Source organism: Mesoplodon mirus (genome assembly GCF_964341445.2).
Source record: "Mesoplodon mirus genome assembly, chromosome: 7".
In the NCBI taxonomy this organism is placed as follows: Eukaryota; Metazoa; Chordata; class Mammalia; order Artiodactyla; family Ziphiidae; genus Mesoplodon; species Mesoplodon mirus.
Genome location: NC_138983.1, coordinates 103,716,099 through 103,738,603, shown reverse-complemented (window position 1 = coordinate 103,738,603; position 22,505 = coordinate 103,716,099). Strand labels below are relative to the sequence as shown.

General features: G+C 44.8%; 1 protein-coding gene across 1 annotated transcript in view; it reads right to left on the bottom strand.

Annotated features, from left to right (window-relative positions):
- Positions 1-22,505, bottom strand: part of LOC309808926 (forkhead-associated domain-containing protein 1-like) — a gene marked incomplete at both ends in the record, with an annotated part of 92,965 nt that overhangs the window by 26,005 nt on the left and 44,455 nt on the right. The window contains 3 exons of the mRNA XM_082629493.1: positions 695-803; positions 13,192-13,428; positions 16,513-16,622. Coding sequence (XP_082485619.1) covers positions 695-803; positions 13,192-13,428; positions 16,513-16,622 — 456 coding nt within the window. The remainder of the gene's footprint in view (positions 1-694; positions 804-13,191; positions 13,429-16,512; positions 16,623-22,505) is intronic.

Sequence of the window (22,505 nt, the reverse complement as noted above, 5' to 3'; positions counted from 1 at the left end):
CCACCACGACACACAGTTTATTTTCTCCACAGCACCACTGCTCTCTGAAGTGGGCTTGTTTATTCATCCGTTTACTTTTATTGTCTGTCAACCCCTCCCAAATCTGTGAGTACAGGAATCTGACTGTCTTGCTTGGCTCTCCCTCCCCGGAGCCTGGAACGGGGCCTGACACCTAGAAGGAGCTCAAGAAACATGTTGAAGCAATGAAGGAATCCAGGGAATCAAAGCTCAGTCACAGCTGTGCGTTGGCTGCCCCTCTCCCAACCCAAGCCCTTTATCAGGGAACCACCTCTGATCAAATTAGAAAATGGCTTCCTTTGGGCCCAAGTGCACTCGGCTGAAATGGGTGAGACCATGGGTGCCTTAAAGGAGTGACCCCATTTTGTCCACGCTCTAGTTTGCACTCAGGCTGCTTTGTGGAACCACCCAAGCCACAAGGCGACCTGTGTTCTCCCTGGTGGGGCCAGTGCTCAGGAGACCTTGTAGCCAAGAGATACCATTCTCTCAAATATTTACCAGGCCCTGCCCTCGGAACTGGGTGGCAAGAAACCTCCACTGAGGGAGAACTCTAATGCACCGACACGGGTGATCCCTGAGGCTGCACCCATGTCACGGGCACAGGTGCGCTGGTTGACTGGTGATGTCTGCAGCGGGAGGGCAGAAGCTCTGGGGCCTGAATGCAGAAGGGCCTCACCTGACGTGATGGCGGCGTCCTTCCTTAAGTTCTCGGCCTCGTGCTTCAGGGAGGTGATATCCAGGGTCTGGCTCAGCACCTGGTTGTAGCCTTGTTGTAGGGCACTGATCTGTGGAAGGAGGCAACACACAGTCAGAGGGGGCCAGCCAGGCCTGCAGGACACGCTGGTACTTCTCCAACATTGGGCAAAGAGTCGGGCTGATCTTGGATCGGGGTGTTGGGGAAACCAAGGTTTTCAGTTGTCACCAGTGGAAGGGGCAGGAGGGGCCTGTTCCTTCAGTGACCACCATGTCATTGGTCCTCAAGACACGAACCTTATCTTTGTGGCCACCCAGGGGCTCCGGTGCTGCTGTCTTCCTATGACCTGTGGGTTTTCAGCCATAAATAGACCAGCTGTTGGTTCCAGATCATCCAGCACTGACTGGATGCACAGCAAAGTTCAAGAGCCGGGAGCAGGTTATGAAATGAATTCCCTCTAATGAGAATAGAGGGTAGTTTATACCTCACAGAACACTCCAGAGTTTACAGAGCCCGTTCACACATGCTACACTGATACTCGTCACAGCGTTGCTGAAGGCTGACGTTCCCATTAATGTGCCCATTTTGCAAGGGAGCCAGGTTGAGACTCAGAGAGGCGAGGCCCCCTGCTCGGGATCACGCGTCTGGTCAGACGTGGAGTCTGATTCAAACCCAGTCTTTAGTTGCCTGGTTCCTCCTTCCCAGGTGGCTCTAGGAATGAGCGTGAGAAGTTGGAGGCTGTAAAGCATGGCATGGACTAGGGAGCCGGACTGTGGCCTTCAAGTCCTGTCTCTGCCAGTTAACGGGCTTTGTGAACACAAGGAGGACACCATATTCTGTTTCCTTTTGTTCAGTCTGCACGCGGGGTGATGGTAGTCCCAACCTGATAGGATTGTTAGAAGTATTTTAATAAGTAAGCATGTGTACAAGTGCTCAGATCAAGCCTGGCACACGGCACAGGGGGAAGAGCTATTGACGGTCCTCTCCTCTGACTACCCACGGGGTGTTTTTTTTCTTTTGTTTTGGGTTTATTTTGGTTTTTTTTTGCGGTACGCGGGCCTCTCACTGTTGTGGCCTCTCCCATTGTGGAGCACAGGCTCCGGTCGCGCAGGCTCAGCGACCATGGCTCAGGGGCCCAGCCACTCCGCAGCATGTGGTATCTTTCCAGACCGGGGCACGAATCCGTGTCCCCTGCATCGGCAGGTGGACTCTCAACCACCGCGCCACCAGGGAAGCCCTCACGGTGTGTTTTAGCTTCAACTTCCCTCGTCCGTCTCTGGGGAAGGTAGTTGGTAATCTTTATGTGTGCATTTGTAAGCCTTGCCAGGCTCACTTAAACGCCAGTGTGGTTGTTATTAAGAGGAAATACAGGGGCTTCCCTGGTGACGAGGTGGGTGACAGTCCGCCTGCCGATGCAGGGGACGCGGGTTCGTGACCCAGTCCGGGAAGATCCCACATGCCGCGGTGCGGCTGGGTCTGTGGGCCATGGCCGCCGGGCCTGCGCATCCGGAGCCTGTGCTCCGCAATGGGAGAGGCCACAACAGTGAGAGGCATGTGTACCACAAAAAAATAATAATAATAAAAAAATAAAGGAAATACAGGAATCGTGGGTGGGAGCACCACAGGCCAGCTCTATCTATGGCTGCTGTGAGCACCCTCTAAGTCCATGGCTCAGAGCCCCCTCAAGGGCGGGCCCCCCTCCAGGGGTCTAGGTCTACACGTGGGGTGCGGAAGGCTCTCCATCAAATGCAACGTTGGTAAGGGCCCGAAAGTAGCTGCCAGGCCTCGGCCTCCACAGAGCAGGTACCCGAGAGGCTGGGAAAGAGAGCTGGGCCAGGAACCCCCTCCCTCTCGGTCTGATGTGGCCAGACTGCTTGTTCTGAGTGGCCCAGACATTCCCACCTCAAGGTGCACTGTGGGCCTTTGCCCTGTGATTTTTCAGATGTCAGGCCTCAGTACTCCCACAGGGACACGTTTATTGGGGCATAAATGTCAACCAATCCGTAGACAGGACAAGAGCTAGCTTGTTTTTTTTTTTTTTTTTTCGCTGTACGCGGGCTTCTCACTGTTGTGGCCTCTCCCGTTGTGGAGCACAGGCTCCGGATGTGCAGGCTCAGTGGCCATGGCCCACGGGCCCAGCCACTCTGCGGCATGTGGGATCTTCCCGAACCGGGGCACGAACCTGTGTCCCCTGCATCGGCAGGCGGACTGTCAACCACTGCACCACCAGGGAAGCCCCACTAGCTTGTTTTGATAGATCAAAACGGAAGTGACAAGGAGAAGGATGCAATTTCTTTTCTTTTTTTAAAAATAAATTTTATTTATTTATTTTTGGCTGCGTTGGGTCTTTGTTGCGGTGCATAGGCTTATTGTGGCGCCTTCTCTTGTTGCAGAGCCTGGGCTCTAAGCACACTGGCTTCAGTAGTTGTGGCACGAGGGCTCAGTAGCTGTGGCGCACAGGCTTACATGCTCCACGGCATGTGGGATCTTCCCGGACCAGGGCTCGATCCCGTGTCCCCTGCACTGGCAGGCGGATTCCTAACCACTGTCCCACCAGGGAAGTCCTGGGTGCAATTTCTTTGTTCTCCTAAGGTAAGGTTGCCAGATTTAGGGGAGGAAAAAAGGATGTTCACTTAAAATAGGATTTCAGATAACGAATAATATTTTAGTGCAAATGTGTCCCATGCAATATTTGGGACACACGCTAAAACGAAATTCTAAAATTCAAATTTAACTGGGTGTCCTTACTTTATCTGGCAACCCCACCCGAAGAGAGTTCCTAAACTTCAGTCATTCATATACCACTTTCACCATTTTTCCCATGTCTCTTGGCTAGCCCCACTATAATTTCTTAGCATTTTTCGTAGAAGCAGCTCCCTTTTTAAACTTAAAAACGTGCATTAAATTAAAAATAACTGTTATAAGAGTAAATAGAGACTCAGTGTCTTAAATAAAAATAATCCCTCCAAAAGAAGAAATACAGGAATTTCCCTGTTTACCATCAGACCAGGTTGCGGGCATCACACTAAAAAAAAAAAAAAAAAGATTGGGGGGAGGTGGTGGGCATGCCCAGGTAATGGAGTTCGGGCGTGCTGATATGGCCACCAGATGGCGCTCACAGCCTTTGGTCTTGGTTTGTGTCCTTGGAAATCTTGTCATTATTACTCTGGTAGAATTAACAGATACGTCAAGGTCTCACAAGTTTTCTGACTCGTTTCATGCACCATCATGGTTCAGAGTCTAGGACATTTGGGGCAGTTACACTTACTTTTTCCCTGGGGCACCTGAGACATTATTGGGGGGGGTCTATGCTAGAAGTTGCGGGGACACAGGCCACTCTGACCCCCACTCTCCCCAAGGCTATACTTTTGCATGTTTGTGCTTTGGAAACTTTGAGTGAAAAAATTCTTTCACATCTTACTTTTCTCTGTTGGGGGGAAATACAACTTTTCCATAAAAGGTCCTTGGAACACTGAAAGTGTTTGTAAGCTCTTCTCAGCTTAATGCTTGTATTTGCATGATACCAGAGATAGAACACACAGAGACAAACTTCCAGAAGGGAAAACATACGTTCCCCTCTAAGACTCCAGTGGTTTTGACAGATTGAAAATATTTCAATCTGAGTGTCAGAGTTTTAGGATTTCGGATTGCTGGAAAACTCCAAAGAGTCTTCAAACCTCTTTGATACTTTTACTATCAAAGTAAATATCCATATTGTTTGTAATGGCATAAATTCCAAGATGTTTAATGTCTGTTAAGCTGTGTAATAAAATGGGCACTGAATCATAAGAAAGTTAAGAGTGCTAGGAGGAGTGATTGTTTCAGGATGATAATTTGGCTTCTAATTAGCACAGGCGTATAAGAGCACATGGAGGTAAGAATTTTCTAGTGATACTGTAGCAGGTCAAAGATCTCTGAGAGCAAATCATTATGCACACACCTTCGGGGACCAGGGAAAACACATAAAGTAATCAGAACCATAAATCAACCTGCCATGTGGCTTACACTTCTGGTGGAATGCTCTGCAGGCAGTAGAATACTTAAGAAACTAAAATGTCAGTGGATGAAACTCGATTTGAGTTCAAACCGATGGAGCCTCTGGTTCATATATGCCTTGCTATAAAATATTCTTCTTCAGTTATAAGTGAAGCTCCAGGGGTAGGGGAGGCAAGAGCATGATGCATCAGTGTAATTATTTCTAGATAATTTCTTTGTACAAAAACATTTTTTCCCCCAGATATCGGCAGCCACTTTAAATAATACTCAAATTGGGACCGGCTGATATTCAAAGATATGTGGAAATTATATAATATTCTATGTCAAATATATTTCAATTATTTAAAAAAAGGTATGTGGGGAATTCCCTGGCAGTCCAGTGGTTAGGACTCTGTGCTTCCACTGCTGGAGGCCTGGGTTTGATCCCTGGTCAGGGAACTAAGATCCTGCAAGCCGCGTGGTATGGCCAAAAATAAAAAAGGTATGTGGGAATAATTCAGCCTCATCCATGTACCTGAAAAAGACATGTCATTTTCTCAGGAAAGCTCTGAAATGGGAGAATAACTGAAAGGAATATTTCAGCAAAATTGTGTTCAGTTCAAGAAAAAGATGCTCATTAATGTGTCAGCTACCTGTCAAGGTAGCTGTTTGCACTAATAATTCCTACAGGACCTGTTACTTTCATTGTTTTTTCAAAACCAGGTTTGAAGGAGAGTCATTAGTTCATTTAAATATTAGAGCATGTATTTGTTGACTTGTTTTTTGTCTCCCTCACTAGAGCATAACAGGGGGAAGGATCATGTCTGTCTTGTTCTCTGCTGAATTCTCAGAGCCTGGAAGAGGGCATGGCACGGGATAGGCCCCCCAAAATATTTCTTTGGATTAATGGACGGATGGATGGATGGATGAATAAAGAACAAACAAACAGCCACGGTCCTAACAGAGTTCTAGAAGGTTACTGGGCCCAACCTTTGCCTTCATGGAGCTTACAGTTTCCTGCTAGAATCTCCTAGGTTCACCATACACAATCTGTGTCCTTTCTAGAGCACCATTTCTAGGATTGAAACTGTGTACCTAGAATCGGTTACAGAGGGAAAGACAGTAAACAGAGAACAAGAGAACAAGGGCCCCCAAGCACTGACTACGTTTTTTTTTGCTCTCTCTTTTTTAAAAATGTTTATTTATTTATTTATATTTTTCTTATTAGTCACCCATTTTATACACATCAGTGTATACATGTAAATCCCAATCTCTCAATTCATCATACCACCATCCCCACCCCCTGCCGCTTTCCCCCCTTGGTGTCCATACGTTTGTTCTCTACATGTGTGTCTCCATTTCTGCTCTGCAAACCGGTTCATCTTTACCATTTTTCTAGGTTCCACATATATGCGTTAATATAGGATATTTGTTCTTCTCTTTCTGACTTACTTCACTCTGTATGGCAGTCTCTAGATGCATCCACGTCTCTACAAATGACCCAATTTTGTTCCTTTTTATGGCTGAGTAATATTCCATTGTATATATGTACCACTTCCTCTTTAACCATTCGTCCGTCGATGGGCATTTAGGTTGCTTCCATGATCTGGCTATTGTAAATAGTACTGCAATGAACGTTGGGGTGCATGTGGCTTTTTGAATTATGGTTTTCTCTGGGTATATGCCCAGTAGTGGGATTGCTGGGTCCTATGGTAATTCTATTTTTAGTTTTGTAAGGAACCTCCATACTGTTCTCCATAGTGGCTGTATCAATTTACATTCCCACCAACAGTGCAAGACGGTCCCCTTTTCTCCACACCGTCTCCAGCATTTGTTGTTTGTAGATTTTCTGATGATGCCCATTCTAACTGGTGTGAGGTGATACCTCATTGCAGTTTTGATTTGCATTTCTCTAATAATTAATGATGTTGAGCAGCTTTTCATGTGCTTCTTGGCCAGCGGTATATCTTCTTTGGAGAAACGTCTATTTAGGTCTTCTGCCCATTTTTGGATTGGGTTGTTTGTTTTTTTAATATTGAGCTGCATGAGCTCTTTATATATTTTGGATATTAATCATTTGTCAGTTGCTTCCTTTGCAAATATTTTCCCCCAGTCTGAGGGTTGTCTTTTCATCCTGTTTATGGTTTCCTTTGCTGTGCAAAAGCTTTGAAGTTTCATTAGGTCCCATTTGTTTATTTTGGTATTTATTTCCATTACTCTAGGAAGTGGATCAAAAAATATCTTGCTGTGATTTATGTCAAAGCGTGTTCTTCCTATGTTTTCCTCTAAGAATTTTAGAGTGTCTGGTCTTACATTTAGGTCTCTAATCCGTTTTGAGTTTATTTTTGTGAATGGCGTTAGGGAGTGTTCTAATTTCATTCTTTTACATGTAGCTGTCCAGTTTTCCCATCACCACTTATTGAAGAGACTGTCTTTTCTCCACTGTATATCCTTGACTCCTTTGTCATAGATTAGTTGACCATAGGTGTGTGGGTTTATCTCTGGGCTTTCTATTCTGTTCCATTGACCTATATTTCTGTTTTTGTGCCAGTACCATATTGTCTTGATTACTGTGGCTTTGTAGTATAGGCTGAAGTTAGGGAGTCTGATTCCTCCAGCTCCGTTTTTTTCCCTCAAGACTGCTTTGGCTATTCGGGGTCTTTTGTGTCTCCACACAAATTTTAAGCTTTTCTGTTCTAGTTTTCTAAAAAATGCCATTGGTAATTTGATAGGGATTGCATTGAATCTGTAGATTGCTTTGGGTAGTAGAGTCATTTTCACAATATTGATGCTTCCAATCCAAGAACATGGTATATCTCTCCATCTGTTGCTATCATCTTTAATTGCTTTCATCAGTGTCTTACAGTTTTCTGCATACAGGTCTTTGTCTCCCTAGGTAGGTTTATTCCTAGGTATTGTATTTTTTGGTTGCAGTCGTACCTGAGAGTGTTTCCTTAATTTCTCTTTCAGATTTTTCATCATTAGTGTATAGGAATGCAAGAGATTTCTGTGCATTCATTTTGTGTCCTGCAACTTGACCAAGTTCATTGATTAGCTCTAGTAGATTTCTGGTGGCATCTTTAGGATTCTCTCTGTAGAGTATCCTGTCATCTGCAAACAGTGACAGTTTTACTTCTTCTTTTTCAATTTGGATACCTTTTATTGCTTTTTCTTCACTGATTGCTGTGGCTAGGACTTCCAAATCTATGTTGAAGAATGGTAATGAGAGTGGACATCCTTGTCTTGTTCCTGATCTTAGAGGAAATGCTTTCAGTTTTTCACCATTGAGAATGATGTTTGCTGTGGCTTTGTCATATATGGCCTTTACTATGGTGAAGTAGGTTCCCTCTATGCCCACTTTCTGGAGAGTTTTTATCATAAATCAGAGTTGAATTTTGTCAAAAGCTTTTTCTGCATCCATTGAGCTGATCATATGGTTTTTCTTTTTCAATTTGTTAATATGGTGTATCACATTGATTGATTTGCATATATTGAAGAATCCTTGCCTCTTTGGGATAAATCCCACTTGATCATGGTGTATGATCCTTTTAATGTGTTGCTGGATTCTGTTTGCTAGTATTTTGTTGAGGATTTTTGCATCTATATTCATCAGTGATATTGGTCTGTAATTTTCTTTTTTTGTAGTATCTTTGTCTGGTTTTGGTATCAGGGTGATGGTGGCCTCAGAGAATGAGTTTGGGAGTGTTCCTTCCTCTGCAATTTTTTGGAAGAGTTTGAGAAAGATGGGTGTTAGCTCGTCTCTAAATGTTTGATAGCATTCACCTGTGAAGCCTTCTGGTCCTGGACTTCTGTTTGTTGGAAGATTTTTAATCACAGTTTCAATTTCATTACTTGTGATTGGTCTGTTCATATTTTCTATTTCTTCCTGGTTCAGACTTGAAAGCTTATAACTTTCTAAGAATTTGTTCATGTCTTCCAGGTTGTCCATTTTATTGGCATAGAGTTGCTTGTAGTTGTCTCTTAGGATGCTTTGTATTTCTGCGGTGTCTGTTGTAACTTCTTTTTCCTTTCTAATTTTATTGATTTGAGTCCTCTCCCTCTTTTTCTTGATGAGTCTGGCTAATGGTTTATCAATTTTGTTTAACATCTCAAAGAACCAGCTTTTAGTTTTATTGATCTTTGCTATTGTTTTCTTTGTTTCTATTTCATTTATTTCTGCTCTGATCTTTATGATTTCTTGCCTTCTGCTCACTTTGGGTTTTGTTTGTTCTTCTTTCTCTAGTTCCTTTAGGTGTAACGTTAGATTGTTTATTTGAGATTTTTCTTGTTTCTTGAGGTAGGCTTGTATAGCTATGAACTTCCCTCTTAGAACTATGGGATGCTTTTGCTGCATCCCATAGGTTTTGGATCGTCGTGTTTTCATTGTCATTTGTCTCAAGGTATTTTTTGATTTCCTCTTTGATTTCTTCAGTGATCTCTTGGTTATTTAGTAACGTACTGTTTAGCCTCTATGTGTTTGTGTTTTTTACAGGTTTTTCCCTGTAATTTATTTCTAATCTCATAGCGTTGTGGTCAGAAAAGATGCTTGATATGATTTTAATTTTCTTAAATTTCCTGAGGCTTGATTTGTGACCCAAAACGTGATCTATCCTGGAAAATGTTCCGTGGGCACCTGAGAAGAAAGTGTAATCTGCTGTTTTAGGATGGAATGTCCTACAAATATCAATTAAATCTATCTGGTCTATTGTGTCATTTAAAGCTTGTGTTTCCTTATTAATTTTCTCTTTGGATGATCTGTCCATTGGTGTAAGTGAGGTGTTCAAGTCCCCCACTATTATTGTGTTACTGTTGATTTCCTCTTTTAGAGCTGTTAGCGATTGCCTTTTGTATTGAGGTGTTCCTATGTTGGGTGCATATATATTTATTTTTTTTTTATTTATTTTTTTTTTTTTATTTTTTTTTGCTGTACGCGGGCCTCTCACTGCTGTGGCCTCTCCCGTTGCGGAGCACAGGCTCCGGACACACAGGCTCCGCGGCCATGGCTCGCGGGCCCAGCCGCTCCGCGGCATGTGGGATCTTCCGGGATCGGGGCACGAACCCGTGTCCCCTGCATCGGCAGGCGGACTCTCAACCACTGCGCCACCAGGGAAGCCCCCTGCATATATATTTATAATTGTTATATCTTCCTCTTGGATTGATCCCTTGATCATTACGTAGTGTCCTTCCTTGTCTCTTGTAACATTCTTTATTTTAAAGTGTATTTTACCTGATATGAGTATTGCTACTCCAGCTTTCCTTTGATTTCCATTTGCATGGAATATCTTTTTCCATCCCCTCACTTTCAGTCTGTATGTGTCCCTAGGTCTGAAGTGGGTCGCCTGGAGACAGCATATAGATGGGTCTTGTTTTTGTATCCTTTCAGCAACCCTGTGTCTTTTGGTTGGAGCATTTGATCCATTCACGTTTAAGGTAATTATCGATATGTATGTTTCTATGACCATTTTCTTAATTGTTTTGGGTGTGTTTTTGTAGGTCCTTTTCTTCTCTTGTGTTTCCCACTTAGAGAAGTTCCTTTAACATTTGTTGTAGAGCTGGTTTGGTGGTGCTCAATTCTCTTAGCTTTTGCTTGTCTGTCAAGCTTTTGATTTCTCCATCGAATCTCAATGAGATCCTTGCTGGGTAGAGTAATCTTGGTTGTAGGTTCTTCCCTTTCATCACTTTAAGTATATCATGCCACTCCCTTCTGGTTGGTAGAGTTTCTGCTGAGAAATCAGCTGTTAACCTTCTGGGAGTTCCCTTGTATGTTATTTGTCATTTTTCCCTTGCTGCTGTCAATAATTTTTCTTTAATTTTTGCCAAGTTGATTACTATGTGTCTCGGTGTGTTTCTCCTTGGGTTTCTCCTGTATGGGACTCTCTGTGCTTCCTGGACTTGGGTGGCTATTTCCTTTCCGATGTTAGGGAAGTTTTTGACTATAATCTCTTCAATATCTTCTCGGGTCCTTTCTCTCTCTCTTCTCCTTCTGGGACCCGTATAATGTGAACGTTGTTGTGTTTAATGTTGGCCCAGAGGTCTCTTAAGCTGTCTTCATTTCTTTTCATTCTTTTATCTTTATTCTGTTCCGCAGCAGTGAATTCCACCATTCTGTCTTCCAGGTCACTTATCCGTTCTTTTGCCTCAGTTATTCTATTGATTCCTTCTAGTGTGTTTTTTTTTTTCAGTTATTGTATTGTTCATCTCTGTTTGTTTGTTCTTGAATTCTTCTAGATCTTTGTTAAACATTTCTTGCATCTTCTCGATCTTTGCCTCCATTCTTTTTCTGAGGTCCAGGATCATCTTCACTATCATTATTCTGAATTCTTTTTCTGGAAGGTTGCCTATCTCCATTTCATTTAGTTGTTTTCTGGGGTTTTACGTTGTTCCTTCATCTGTTACATAGCCCTCTGCCTTTTCATCTTTTCTGTCTTTCTGTGAATATGGTTTTTGTTCCACAAGCTGCAGGATTGTAGTTCTTCTTGTTGCTGCTGTCTGCCCTCTGGTGGATGAGGCTATCTAAGAGGCTTGTGGAAGTTTCCTGATAGGAGGGACTGGTGGTGGGTAGAGCTGGCTGTGGCATTGGTAGGCAGAGCTCAGTAAAACTTTAATCTGCTTGTCTGCTGATGGGTGGGTCTGGGTTCCCTCCCTGTTAGTTGTTTGGCCTGAAGTGACCCAACACTGGAGCCTACCCAGGCTCTTTGGTGGAGCTAATGGCAGACTCTGGGAGGGCTCATGCCAAGGAATACTTCCCAGAACTTCTGCTGCCAGTGTCCTTGTCCCTTGGTGAGCCACAGCTGCCTCCCGCCTCTGCAGGAGACCCTCCAACACTAGCAGGTAGGTCTGGTTCAGTCTCCTATGGGGGTCACTGCTCCTTCCCCTGGGTCCCAATGCACACACTACTTTGTGTGTGCCCTCCAAGAGTGGAATCGTTCTTTCCCCCAGTCCTGCCAAAGTCCTGCAATGAAATCCCACTAGCCTTCAAAGTCTGAGTCTCTAGGAATTCCTCCTCCCATTGCTGGACCCCCAGGTTGGGAAGCCTGACGTGGGGCTCAGAACCTTCACTCCAGTTGGTGGACTTCTGTGGTATAAGTGTTCTCCAGTTTGTGAGTCACCCACCCAGCAGGGATGGGATTTGATTTTATTGGGATTGCGCCCCTCCTACTGTCTCAGTGCGCCTTCTCCTTTGTCTTTGCATGTGGGGTATCTTTTTTGGTGAGTTCCAGTGTCTTCCTGTCGATGATTGTTCAGCAGTTAGTTGTGATTCCAGTGTTCTCGAAAGAGGGAGTGACAGCATGTCCTTCTACTCCGTCATGTTGAACCAAATCTGACTAGGGTTTTAAGCAGAATTATGCACTGAGGCCAAAATTCATCAATTTCCAATTGCTTTTTTATCAACGTTGTTGAGATATAATTTATGTACAAGATCAGTGGCCAATTTTAAAGCAGTTCTTTAAAACTTAAAAAAAATTTTTTTTTTCTTTTGCATTTAGTTTCAGGAGGAATGAAGTTGACTGGTAAATCCAGACATTCTGGGTGGAGATTTTTTGGTGAAATTCCCTATAAATGAACCAGCAGCTGCCTTCAGGGTTTGATAAAGGCCTCAGTGTTTGGAACACTGTGGGGTTCCTTCTCCCCATCTCCAGCTCTTTCTGGCTGGGTCCGGGTGGGTGTGAGAAGTGGTCACTGAAGCGACAGGAGTTGGGTGGAAATGCAAAGTGGGTGTGAAAGCATGAGGTGTACAAGGTGGCAGAGCTGAGCCCAAATCACATCACTGTCTCTCACTTGCTGTGCAAGCTGTAACAAGCTCCTGGGCATCGCTGAGCGTGCCTCAGTCTCCTCATCTGTAGAATGGCATGTGTCAGGAGACTGAGGTTTAAATAGCTAATGAGGGGACTTCCCTCATGGTGCAGTGGTTAAGAATCCCCCTGCCAATGCAGGGGACAGGAGTTCGAGCCCTGGTCCAGGAAGATCCCACATGCTGTGGAGAAACTATGCCCGTGGGCCACAACTACTGAGCCTGCACTCTAGAGTCCGCGAGCCACAGCTACTGAAGCCCTCATGCTGCAACTACTGAAGCCCACGTGCCTAGAGCCCATGGTCTGCAGCAAGAGAAGCCACTGCAATGAGAAGCCCATGCACCACAGTGAAGAGTAGACCCTGCTCACTGCAACTAGAGAAAGCCCGTGCACAGCAACGAAGACCCAATGCAGCCATAAATAAATAAATTAAATAAATAAATTAAATAAGTAAGTAAATAAATAAATAAGCTAATGCACCCAAAGCACCTGCACCGGGGCCTGAACATGGTAGGCACTTAATCAAATCTAATATTGTTCTTACAAGGCTAGAAACTTGCCAACCCTGCACTCCCTGGAACTGTACTCCTCACCATGCTGTGCTCACTGCCCATTTCTAACTACCCGGGTGGCTCCCCCCAGGCTCTACCTGAGAGCTGTCACCCTGTGTTGTGACCGCAAGGCCCCGAACCATTTGTCTCTGAGCCCTACCTGGTTTTTCAAGCTCTGGATCTCTCTCTGTTGGGCATCGTCCTCTTCATGCAGAACCTGAAACTTGGGCGGGATCACCCTCTCCTTCTGCCTGGAGGTGGCTGTTTCCAACAGCTTCTGCCTCAGGTTGGCCACTTGGTTCTGCAGGCTTGCTATCACGGTGTCTTTGTATTTAGATTCAAGTTCAAAATCGGAGAGACGGCTGACTTCTTTTCCCAGCAGCAGAATTATTTCATCCTGGGTGGAGGACAGATGGGAAATTTACTAGGTGTGGGTCTGGGTGTAAGGCTGAGCCCATTTAAAGAAATACAGGAAAAATATGGTATCATTCTTTGGGAAGGTGAGGGCAGGCAGGGAGGGAAAAAGCAGACTTTCAAGGCTATCTCTGTCACTTCGAAAATCTCATAGAGACAAGAATTGGGTTAAAATGAGGTAATTGTATATAGACTCCTGTAATGGATGTCTATACCTCACAGGTACAGAAACTTTCCTTTCCCCGAGAATTAGACTTTCATATTAAGAACAACTATCCCACTTGGGAACTTTTGTTGCTAGAAAGTTTACTTAGAGTGTTTTCATTTATAATATTCAGCCTAGCACACTGGGGACCTAGGAAAGGTACTTAGGAAAACAACATTCTGTTTGACCACATTCTGCCTATAATGAGGGTTATTTGTTTTAACTTAAAACATTCTGAACTATTTGTTTTCCCTTTCCTCTCTTCTAATATTTCCTGCCTCTTTTGGCTATTCATGTATGAATTTTTTCCAGGTAACTCAATCTGGAAAGTAAATGAGACAGGAATACTGATTTATTTGCATGGGCTCATGTAAACTTTCGGCTGGAAAAACAAAATTGCTGGTAGACTGTACCCACAGGTATAATTAACCCTGTCCTCCATCTCTCCAGTGATAAAGCTCTGCAGCCAAAGAATTGGTTAGGTTTTCCAAAAAAGGAAAAAAAAATTCCCCCAAACTTCTCACCAGACGTTATCAATAAAATGTCAGAAATACTGAAGAAGAAGAAGAAGAAAAAATTCCCCAGAGGCCTTTTCCAAAGCAGTCACGGGAGGAGGTAAACGGGCAATTTCTGGGCCAGCTCATTCCCAGGAGAGCTGTCCAGTCAGCCTCACGACCTGCTAGCTCCGTGACCTGGGGAAGGACAGGGTCTCGCTCATGAGAAAGCCTGTCTGACATTGCCAGCTGCTGCCAGGGGCCTTCCTTTGGGTCCTTGTGAAAGTTGGTGGCAAAACTTCAAGAGAGAGCATCAGACATATTCCCTACTCCTGGGCAGTTTCCCCTGTTTCACCCTGTTATGATCAGCCAGGTGCTTATTCATTTCTCATGCAACAAACATTCATCGGGCAGCAACTAAGTGCCAGGCCCCGTGCCAGTGCTGGAATATAAGAAGTTTGCAGAGGGCAGTGGACAGCTGTGGGTTCTGCTTTCCTGCTGAGGGTCCCCTTGCCCTTCTTGGAGGGAGTGTTCCTCCTTCCATTTGGTCTGGGTAGGACTGTCAGTCATGTGCCCTGATCCTTCCTGTCCCACCTCCCCATGTGCATGTGGCCCAAGCTGGTCAATCAGAGATTTCACACATCGATTACAGAGGGAGAGGATCTTGCCTTCTTTTGGATCATGTAGGCTTGTTTGCCTGAGTTTGTCTTTTCTAACACACAAAGCCAGCCTTATGAAGAAAGCCAGACACTGAGGGAAACAGAGGGGAGAAGTTGGTAGTGGGGAGGTGTTCTGATGACATTATTCAAGCTCCTGGATCTAGCCATACCTGAAGCTAGTGGCCCTTTAAATTTTCCAATAAGATGAGCTAATCAATGCTCCCCCTCAAGCTAATTTGTTTATTGTCACTTGAAGGAGTCCTGGCAAGTCAGGGTATAAACGACTTATAAAGAGAAAGAATTATTTCTATTATAAATAGAAAAAATGATAAATGGCTTATAACAATTTTCTATAAATAGAAAAAATTATAGTGGTTGCACTATATTTCCGAGTTAAAATTGAGGCAGGTTGAAAAATGGCTACAAATACTTTGCAGTTTTGCCATCCAGTCTATTTCCCCACCCTCTAGTCTGGGCTGGCCCCGTGACTAGCTTTAACCAATGGAATGGAGTGGAAGTGATGCTGCATGATCTCCAGGCAAGTTCTTACAGGCTGTGCAGCTTCTGCTCTGGCCCCCTGGGAACCCTGAGACCACCGTGCTGTGATGAAAAACCACATGCACAAAGGGGCGCACCAGTCCAGGCGTCCTGGCTGAGGCCCTAGATGTGGGAAGGAGGCCAATGGAGACCGACCACCAAAATGGCCAAGCCAGCGGCTTACTGAGGCCGCATGAGTGAGGCCAGGGGACACGAGCAAAGGAACCTTCCAGGTCAACCCATAGATTCTGGGGAATAATGAATTGCTGTTTGAAGCCGCTAAGTTTTGGGATGGCTTGTTACACAGCGATAAATACAGAATCTGAGTGTGGCTTCTCGCCTTTCTGCAACATTTTTCAGAGTCTGGTCCCAGGATGCCTGGGTTGGAACCCCCTGCCTCCTGAAGGTTTGGATTTCCGTGTCTGACAAGAACCCCAGGTAGGTCTGCTCCTCACAAACTCTGAGAATTGCTGCAGGAGCAGGCCCTGGCCCTGAAGGAAAGCGAGATATTATAGACTGCTTCTTTTAGAGTAACTTTCGAGTCGTGTCTAAGTGGGGAGAAATTGACCTGGGCCCTTCCCAGGATGGCTTGAATCCACCTGTTCTGCTCGCATCCCTGCTTTAAACCTCTCTGGTTCTTTAACGAGTCTCTCGGCCCACGCCTCCCTGACTTCAGGGCTCACGTCCTCCTGCAAGGAACGTGTTTTTGCGTCACTGTTCCATCCCTGAAGGTTGACCAAGTGATTACTGTGTGGGAGTTAGAAGTGCCCGCTGAGAAGCTAACCAGACCTCGCTTTGAATCCTAACACTGCTCCTTGCATTGGACAGCCTTGAACACATCACTGAACCTCTCTGAGCTTCAGTTTCCTAATCTGCGAAGTGAGGCTGATAAAATCTAGTTTGAAGATGGTGAAGATTAACAAGCTAATAAATGTCAAGTGCACAGGACATGGCCCAGCACACAGTAGGTGCTCAGTACCTTGTAGTTGTAGATGTTATTTGGGATAAAATGAGCAGTGGCCAAACCTGGCTGAATGTCTTGGGAGGAAGAGGTGGTTTCTTGGAAGTAGGAAAAAGGGACAGTCCTTGAGACACAGAGAACAAGAGGCAGTGGCAATCTCTCCATGGTCCCTCTTGCTGCTGTAGCTCTGTGCTTCCCCGAGACCCCTCACCTTATCATACTGGGCCAGGTCCTGGTCCACAAAAATTTCTCTGTAGGGCTCTGCCCCAGGAATTTCCTCGGCCACTGATTGTTCCGACAGTTCCGCCGCGTTGGTCCACACTAACACACAAGGTCAACAGAGAATGCAGAGGAGACAGTGAGTTTCCCCAAAGTCTTAAAGAATATTTTCAGATTAACCTTCACGTTCATGAGACTTATGCACTGAGAGCATTACAGGAGGACAGGAAAGGGTAAGAGCGGCCTCATTTCTCTTCCCCAGCGTTAACTGCACTGATGCACTGTGGTGTGTCTCTTTCCAGACTTTTTTCTATGCTGCATAAGAGCTGAGGACCTTGGGCAAGTCATTTGCTCTCTCTAAGCCTTAGTTTCCACATACATAATTCAGGATCCCTGATAGTCTCTGTTATAAAGGGCTATCTGGAGATTAAATAGAATAATGATATAGAGCAGGGGTTGGCAAACTATGGCCCTGCGGCCAAATCTGGAATTCTGCCTATGTTTGTAAATAAAGTTTTATTGCAACATAGCCACAGTGATCATTTACATATTACTTATGGCTGCTTCCCAGCTACAAAGGCAGAGCTGACTAGTTGCAGCACAGACCATGTGACCCACAAATCCTAAAGTATTTACTATCTGGCTCTTTACAGGAAAAGTTTGCTGACCCCTCAAGTAGAGCATTTAGCACTAAACATTAGCTATATATTTTTTTATTGCAGTCAAATCTTTTCAAAAAACAAAAATGCATTTACATGTCAGAGATTCTTATCCAGCTTACTTTTCAGCTAACAATATCAAAAACATCTTCCCATGTCAGTATTTGAGGCTGTACTTGGTTCTTTTCCAGGGTAGCATTGTGGTCCATTGTCCAAGTGTGCCAAACGTGTTTAACTAGGATCCACTTGATGGACATTTAAGCTTTCCTATACTTTTTCTTATTTACCCCAGTATTACGAGGCCTTTTTATATGACTTTCAGGGATTATGGCATTGTGTTTGGGGACCCCACTCTGTATCACATCAGACATCTCGCAATTCACTCACATCAACACTGAATACATTTCTTTTTATTGGTGTAGAAACGTTTGTAAAGATTTCTATAATTCTACGTGTGAGATCACTTGGGCCCAAGCAGCATATTTTAAATTTCCAAGTGACTATGGTTTCTGGACAGTCACTGCACATTCTTATCTTCTTGTGAAGTGAGAAACTGAACAAATTGTTTTCAGTGGTGATGAAACTTTAATGAGTATTAACATTAATGATGAATGAAGCACGCACTGTCATGTTTGTGGACATTCATCATTTATTCATTTTCCTTCTGTATTTTTTATTTATGCATTTTAGAGTCAAAGATTCCTGCCCCCCAGCCAGGTCTCAAACCTCTTTGTGGACCCCAGAACCTCTAGTGGACATAGCTGATGGCCTGTGGTGCCCAGAGAATGCACAGCCTTGCGTGTTGAATGAGCAGCCCTGGCCACACTGGTTCCTGGGGCGCGAGGAACAGAAGGGCCTGGAACTTCAGCAGCTGCCCATTTTCTCTCCCTCCACCTCCCCAACTAGGTCCATGATTAGAAAACTTTTATTTGAAGCTCACTGCCCCCATCTGACTCTCTTGGATCCTGAGCAGCAAAGTCCTAACTGACTAGAGCAGCAGTGCCTGATAGAGAAATAAGGGGAGCTACAGAATGCAATTTTCAATTTTCTAGTAGTCACGTTAAAAAGGTAAAAAGAAGAGAGGAATTTTTTAATGATCAATTTTATTTAACCCAATACATTAAAAAGAATCATTTCAACACGTAATCGACAAAAAATATGGAGATATTTTATATTCTTTTTCTGCGAGGCATGAAGCCTTTGAAATCTGGGGTTTATTTGACACTGACTGCGCATCTCAATTTGGAAACTGAGTTTTCAGGAGGAAGATTTCATCTGTTCTCAGATTCCTCAAGAAATCGGCTCCCACTGGAGGAAGGTACTGCCTGGCCTGTGTCCCCAGGGAGGGCCTCGGGGTCTGACCCTAACTGGGCCCCTGTCAGGTCTCAGCTTAGAGTTCTGGCATCTGATGCCATCTCTAGGGGTGACTCCGGCTGCCTCTGCGACCCTGTCGTGGCTGTCTTGAGGGACGCTTCCCTGCAAGATGATGGCCGGAGGGGGGACTTCATAAAACTTACAGAACAGGCTGATCGATGGGGTCCCTTTACTGGGGAAGGTGTGTTTACTCAAAGTCTTTGTGGGGCTAGAATTTGCTCTGAGACTTGCTTTCCTTACACCCAGGCAGGGAGGTGCTGGAGCAGTTACCCCTCACCTGCCCCAAACTTCTTTACCGGCTACTGTTATTTATCAAAAAGAACCTAAGGGCCATGTATGACCAAACCGGCTTAACTCTAGATGCTGGATCCTTCGGAGGTCCCAGTGGGGAGAAGCCCCAGGGAGAGTCGGGAGGGCTGGGGCGGTGGGACGGCGGATATGGGGACGCAGGCACTTTAAGAATTTTCGTGCATGATCTGTTGGCCAAATGGCAGGGGAGTTACTTTAATATTTTAACAACCCCCAGCTGTCCTGGTGCGCTCCAATAATCACCAGTCTGCAGCAGGGGCAGTATGTGTGCACCTTAACTGTGTCTTTCAGACATTGTAAGTTGTAAATAAAAGTTAAATAACAGGGCTTCCCTGGTGGCGCAGTGGTTGAGAGTCCGCCTGCCGATGCAGGGGACACGGGTTCGTGCCCCGGTCCGGGAAGATCCCACATGCCGCGGAGCGGCTGGGCCCGTGAGCCATGGCCGCTGAGCCTGCGCGTCCGGAGCCTGTGCTCCGCAACGGGAGAGGCCACAACAGTGAGAGGCCCACATACACCAAAAAGAAAAAAAAAAGAAAAAAAAGTTAAATAACAATCATGGTTAGGTAATAACTTAATTTTTAAATTTTAATATTTAAAATTTAAATATTAAAATTTTAAAATATTTAAATTATTAAGATTGTAAAATTTAAAATTTAAATAATAAAATATTAAATATTTTAATATTTACTGAATGTTCGCTATGCACCAGGCGCTGTGCTCAGCACTTACACGCAGGATACGATTTCGTCTTCATAACAACCCAGTGAGATAGGCATTATTATTCCCATCTCCATTTTATACGTGAGAGATATGAGGCACAGAGACGGCAAGTCACCTGCTCAAGGACACACAGCTGGTAAGTGGTAGAGTCAAGGGATGAGCCTAAGTTTGTTGGATTCAGAGCCTATGCTTTTAACCACTATGTAGTCAATGTATTGAAGTGGGAAGATGTTTATGACATATTATTGAATTTTAAAAATCAGGTAGGGAATTCCTTGGCAGTCCAGTGATTAGGATTCTGTGCTTCCACTGCAGGGGGCACAGGTTCCATCCCTGGCTGGGGAAGAAAGATCCTGCAAGCTGAGCGGCACGGCCAAAAAAAGAAAAAAAAAAGGTTACCTATGTTAGGTTCATATGATCCCATTATTGGGAAAAAAATATATATATATATGAATCAAGGTGCTATTTTAATAAGTCACTCCACATATTTTCTTTTCTCAGTAATTCTTCCCCACCTCCCATGAGCTCTTGCCATTAAGATTTGGCCTTGGAGCTGACGTTTTATTGCCTTGTGGTACAGGAAGGATGAGTATTAACTAGAACAGGGTGAGTTTCCCCCAGGCAAAATGACGTTTTCATTTTTGACAACGTCTGGAGACATTTTTGAGAACCACAGTTAGGGGTGGTGGTGGTGGTGTTGCTACTGGTATCTCTGGTGGGTAGGAGTCAGGGATGCTGCTAAACACTCTACAGTGGACAGGACAGATCCTTCAACAAGGAGTTATGCGACCCACCTGTCACTGTGCCAAGATTGAGAAACCCTGACCTGATCTGCAGTAAATAAATCCTTGGCTTTGGGTTTTCAAATAGAATTTTTCAAGTCTAAAGCAAGGTGACAGTCTAACAGTAAACCAATTTAATTGGAAGAGCCCAGCTTTGCTAAGAGAGGAAAGAGCTTTCTCGGAACCCTTAAAAAGAGGTGTTTTCTGTCAAGAGACAGCATGGAGGACTGGAGCACAGAGTTTTCTCTAAAGCGTGCAGTAGAGAGGCCCAGACAGAAAGGAACTCCCCATGACACGGGAAGATGAAAGTCCTTTTCTGAGGATGGCGAGAGTGTCAGGGGAACGAGGGCAAACGTTTGGAAACATGAGACCTGGCTGAGAGGCTGAGGAGATAGAGCCCAGGTAGATGTGAGGGACTCTAAGCCATACGACTCATCCTTCATTTCTCCAGGGGGAATCCAAGTCCTTCAGAGAAGCCCCAAGTTCAGCATGGCACTGGAGAAACCGGTGATTACAGTGGAAAAATTTAAATGGCGGAGTGAAAAAAAGAAAAGAAACAGCCCATGTGCCATGTGTCCAAAGGACGCATTAAAAAAACAACCCCCAAAACCCTGTATATATGTTCATAAAACAGAACATGCTCCATACAACAAAATGAATGAATCTCAGAAATACTATGCTGAGTGAAAAAAGCCTTCCACAAAGGAACATGTACTACATGGTTCTGTGTACTTGAGATTCTAGAACAGGAATATCTAATCCATGGCGGGAAAAGAATTCAGAAGAGTGGGTGCCTCTGGGGCCTGGGGCTGGGAATTGACTGGGGAGGGACATGAGGGAACTTTCTGGGGTGATGGTAATGTTCTATATCTTGATAGGAATTTGGGTTACATAGTTGTGCACGACTGGCAAAACTCAGTGAGCACATTCAAGATCTACACCTTTCAGGGTGTGGTAGGCAGTCTCCAAGATGGCCCCACTGATTCTTGTCTCCTGGTATTCAGACCCTTGCATCATCCTCTCCAATACTGGATGGACTTTATATTAGTTAGCTGGGGCTGCCATAACAAAACACCACAGGAGGTCTTAACAAAAGAAATTCATTTTCTCACAGTTCTGGAGGCTGGAAGTCCAAGATCAAGGTGTGGGCAGGGTTAGGCCTCTCTCCTTGGCTTGCAGACGGCCACCTTCCTGCTGTGTCCTCACATGCCCTTTTCTCTGTGCACGTGCATCCCTGGCGTCTCTCTCTCTCTTCTTACAAGGACACCAGCCCTTGGATTAGGGCCCACCCAATCATCTCATTTGAACTTACTCATCTATTTCAATACACTATCTCCAAATATGGTCACATTCTGTGATATTGGGATTGAGGCCTCAGCATATGAATTTTGGGGGAATGCAATTCAGTCCGTAACAAAGCTTCTCTATGTAACCAAGGATATTGCAGAAATGACACAGTTTGATTCCTGAGGTTAGATCATAAAAGACATTGCAGCTTCTGCCTCACTCGCTAAGACCACTTGTCTGGAGGAGCTGGCAGCTTGAGGATGCTCAAGCAACGTATGGAGAGGTGCACTTAGTGAAGAACTGAGGCCTCTTACCAAAAGCCATGGGAGTGACCCATCCTGGAGGTGGGTCCTCCAGCCCCAGACAAGCCCCCAGAGGACCACAGCCCAGCCACCACCATTACTGCCACCTCATGGACAAGCCTGAGCAAGAATCCCCCAGCTAAGCCATTCCCAACTTCCTGCCTCAGAGAAGCTATGAGATAATAAATGTTCACTGTTGTTTTAGGCCATTACATCCTGCAGTAATTTGTTATGCAACAATAAGTAGCAAATACAGGTTTGGGCACCAGGAGTGGTGCAAAATTTAACAAAAACCCTACGATGTGGAGTGGTTTGGGATGGAACAGTGGCCAGAAGCTGGAGGACTTTGGCCAAGAGTCTTTGAGAAAGCCTGAATAGTCTTAGTAGAAGCCCGATGGCCTTTGAGGAGGCAGTGAGGGAAGGGTTCCAGGAAAGTGAGGAAAATGTTACTGGGGTTAAGGGATCCTTGTTAGGTGGTGGCAGAAGGTTTCCTAACACGTTGCCTGTGGTCATGAGGAAGGTAGAAAATGTTTGTGATGAGGCTAAGTGGTC